The following is a 2,706-nucleotide window of genomic DNA, read 5'->3' as shown; positions in this document are numbered from 1 at the left end:
CTAGATGTGGGAGGAGCTGCAGGACTTGGCCCTGGAAGGGGCACTGGCCTCAGCCATAGCCTGGGTCGCAACTCTCAGCCCTGCTCTCTCCGCCTGATCTCTCAGAGCCTCATCATAGAGGTCTGGGAAGGCACTAGGGACTGTATCATGGATCTTGGCCAGAACCTCCAGCACCTTCATCTTACTAATCTCAGCACAAGCTCTAGGGCCCCACAGGAACTCGTAGTGTGGAGGATCACTATTGGGCACCTGGAGGTACTTCAGATACTTCTTGTGTACCAGATCTTTGGTGATGAGCCTTCTGGGCTCCCCAAAGACTGAGTGCCTCCTCCCAGCATAGATCCCCAACACACTGAGGAATTCCCAGACCTCCTCTTCGGTGGCCCGGTTACCCTTCATGAAGATGACCCCCAGGAGCACCATGAGGAGACCAGACTTGGGCAGCCCCTTCTCATCACTAGGACCTCCATTACCCCTGTGGTTGAGCTTGCTAATGAGGACATAGATGTTCCTGCTGCGGTCGTCTTCCTTCAGCTCCAGGCCAAACACCAGCTCCACGCGCTCAGAGGCTCTCCTCAGGATCTCGGGGAAGTGCTGCCTGTACTTCCTGTTGACGACGGTCAGCAGGGCGTTCTGTGTGATGTGCTCCTTCTTGCCGTACTTCTCCAGCAGGAACTCCACCAGCATGCTGGTCTTCCTGGTCAGAGGATCTTTGAGAGTGCTCTGAGTGGCCGAGGCTGCCTGGGAGGCACCTGCACTTTCCTCCTCTGTGCCCTGGGCACCTTTATCAGATCCTGCGCAGGAAGCCCCTGCATCAGGAGAGCTACAGGCCATGGCTCCCTGAAGCTCCTGGGGATCGCCAGCAGCAGGGGAGCTCAGGGGAGAACCCTGAGGGACAGAAGAGGGGGAGGAGGGGCGCTCCTCTCCTGGGGCTGCAGCAGCACTGGCCTGGGCCTCCTGGGGACACTGAGGGTCCCTCCGGACCTGGTGGCGTTTCACACGGGCATGGTACTTTTTGTTGTGCCTCCGAGGCATGATGACACAGGTCAGGGACTCCAGGGGGGCGTGCGGGCAGGAAGGCTGGCACTGAGGACACCTAGAGTAAGGACAAGGAGATTCTGTGAGCACCTTCACTGGGGAGCGTCCTCCCTGGCTTGAACCAAGGCTGCCTCTGAGGAGTCTTTGAGACCAGTGCTCTAGGACCCATAGGGATCTTGTTCTCCTGGTGAGCCTATCCTCTGAGACTCCTGAGGAGGATATGAGAGTGAGCCCTGGGACACAGCCAGACAGCCCTGCCTGGTGTTAGAGGGAGGCCTGTGGGGGCTGGCAGGGAAGGCAGGTTCTCAGTTCACGTTTAGAATCAGGATGAAAATTGGGGCAAGACTCCCCCATATCCAAACCCCCGCCTCCACACACACCCTGTTCCCTCTCCTGCTCTGAAGTTGACACTGTGACCTTCCTTGTCACCCCAGAGGAGGAGAGGAGGGAGTGCTCAGCACTCCACCAAAGGGTTCCGGGATCAGCCCTTCTGCTATCTGGTGGCTGCCCCTTCATGATCACGCTCTAACTTCCCCTCTCAGACCGCAGCGCCCCTTCCCTGTGTTTGGCCAGGAGGAAATGCTAAGCACATGGGAGGGTCCTGAGTGGCCCATGTAATGGGAAAGATGGTCGTCACCCTGACCCCTCCCGAGCCCTGACATCGACTGCCAGCTCCTCGGACCGTGGTCCCCTCCTCGCTGAGTGTCCCGTGTCCTCGATCACAGTAAGGGGACCCCTCATTCTTTCGAGCTGCCCAGATGCTGCCCAGATGATCCGCGTCTGAGTCGCAGTGGGTGGGGTGCTATGTGTAGCCACCGTTCTGGGGCGTGGAAACCCTCAGTCCCACCTAATGTCCCTCCTTCACTCCACAGAGCTTGGAGCTCTCACTCTACCGAGCGGAGCCAGAGTTGGACCAGCGGATGGTGTTGAGGCCTAAGAATTAGGCTGGATCCTCTGGTCTGAGAGCAGGGGCATGGTGGCCTGAGGTTGTGCGGTCCCCTCTTTCGGGACGGAAAAGGGGTTGGGGGTGCGGAGATGTGTCCCCACATTAGTAACTCACGTCACCTCCAACTTTGACAACTTATGAGACTTGGGACTCCTCTATCTGGTCACCGTCCACAGCACCTCTCAAAGATAGCGGCACCCTCAAAGATGGCGTTGCACTCCAGCGTGTTTAGGAAGATGTCACTTCCTGTCATGCGCATCTGGTCTCCAGGAAGTCAGCAGGGGCGGGGTCTGGTTGGGCGGGGTTCCAGGGGAGTTTCCTGCCGCATTGGCACCAGGAGTTTTCCTTGACTCTTAGGGGATCCTGGGACGTCACTGTGATGAGCTCAGTCAACTGGCCTCACTCCTTGCCTCTCACTTCTGTCAGTAACCCCGTCAGAGAGTATTTAGGAGTCTGAGCCTAAAAGCCTTCCTGGAGCTCTGGAGACTGACAGTGAGGGCTCTCTGGGGCCCCTTCTTCTGTAATGAATGATGCTCTCTGTTCTTCTGTGTCTTCCCTTGACCGCTATAGGTGCTGGGCTAAGGCCCATCTGCTGACCTGAATACAAGGCACGTGGAAGACATCAAATCCCTGGACTCCTGCTGTGAACTGCACTTACGTCTCATCTGGATACTTCTGCCTGGTGCTTATCTGAACACTTTTGCCTGAGGCCTCCTGGAAAT

At 57.5% G+C, this 2,706-nt stretch overlaps 1 protein-coding gene across 1 annotated transcript; it reads right to left on the bottom strand.

Moving 5' to 3' along the window:
• LOC136154358 (melanoma-associated antigen B17-like) lies at positions 1–2,237 on the bottom strand. Its single transcript, XM_065916665.1, has 2 exons — positions 2,152–2,237; positions 1–1,096 (listed from the first exon to the last, which is right to left on the bottom strand). Exons 1-2 carry the CDS (start codon positions 2,235–2,237, stop codon positions 1–3), a joined length of 1,182 nt encoding a protein of 393 aa, XP_065772737.1.
• Between the last annotated feature and the right edge of the window lie 469 nt (positions 2,238–2,706).

The sequence above is a fragment of the Muntiacus reevesi genome, chromosome X (assembly GCF_963930625.1).
Source record: "Muntiacus reevesi chromosome X, mMunRee1.1, whole genome shotgun sequence".
Classification (NCBI taxonomy): Eukaryota; Metazoa; Chordata; class Mammalia; order Artiodactyla; family Cervidae; genus Muntiacus; species Muntiacus reevesi.
This window is presented reverse-complemented; position numbering and strand designations above follow the sequence as displayed.

Excerpts from the sequence above, each read along its gene's own strand:
- LOC136154358 (XM_065916665.1), bottom strand. The coding sequence starts at position 2,237 with ATGACAGGAAGTGACATCTTCCTAAACACGCTGGAGTGCAACGCCATC. Across the intron at positions 1,097-2,151 it reads TTTGAGAGGTGCTGTGGACG|GTGTCCTCAGTGCCAGCCTT; the intron begins GTGACCAGATAG and ends TCCTTACTCTAG.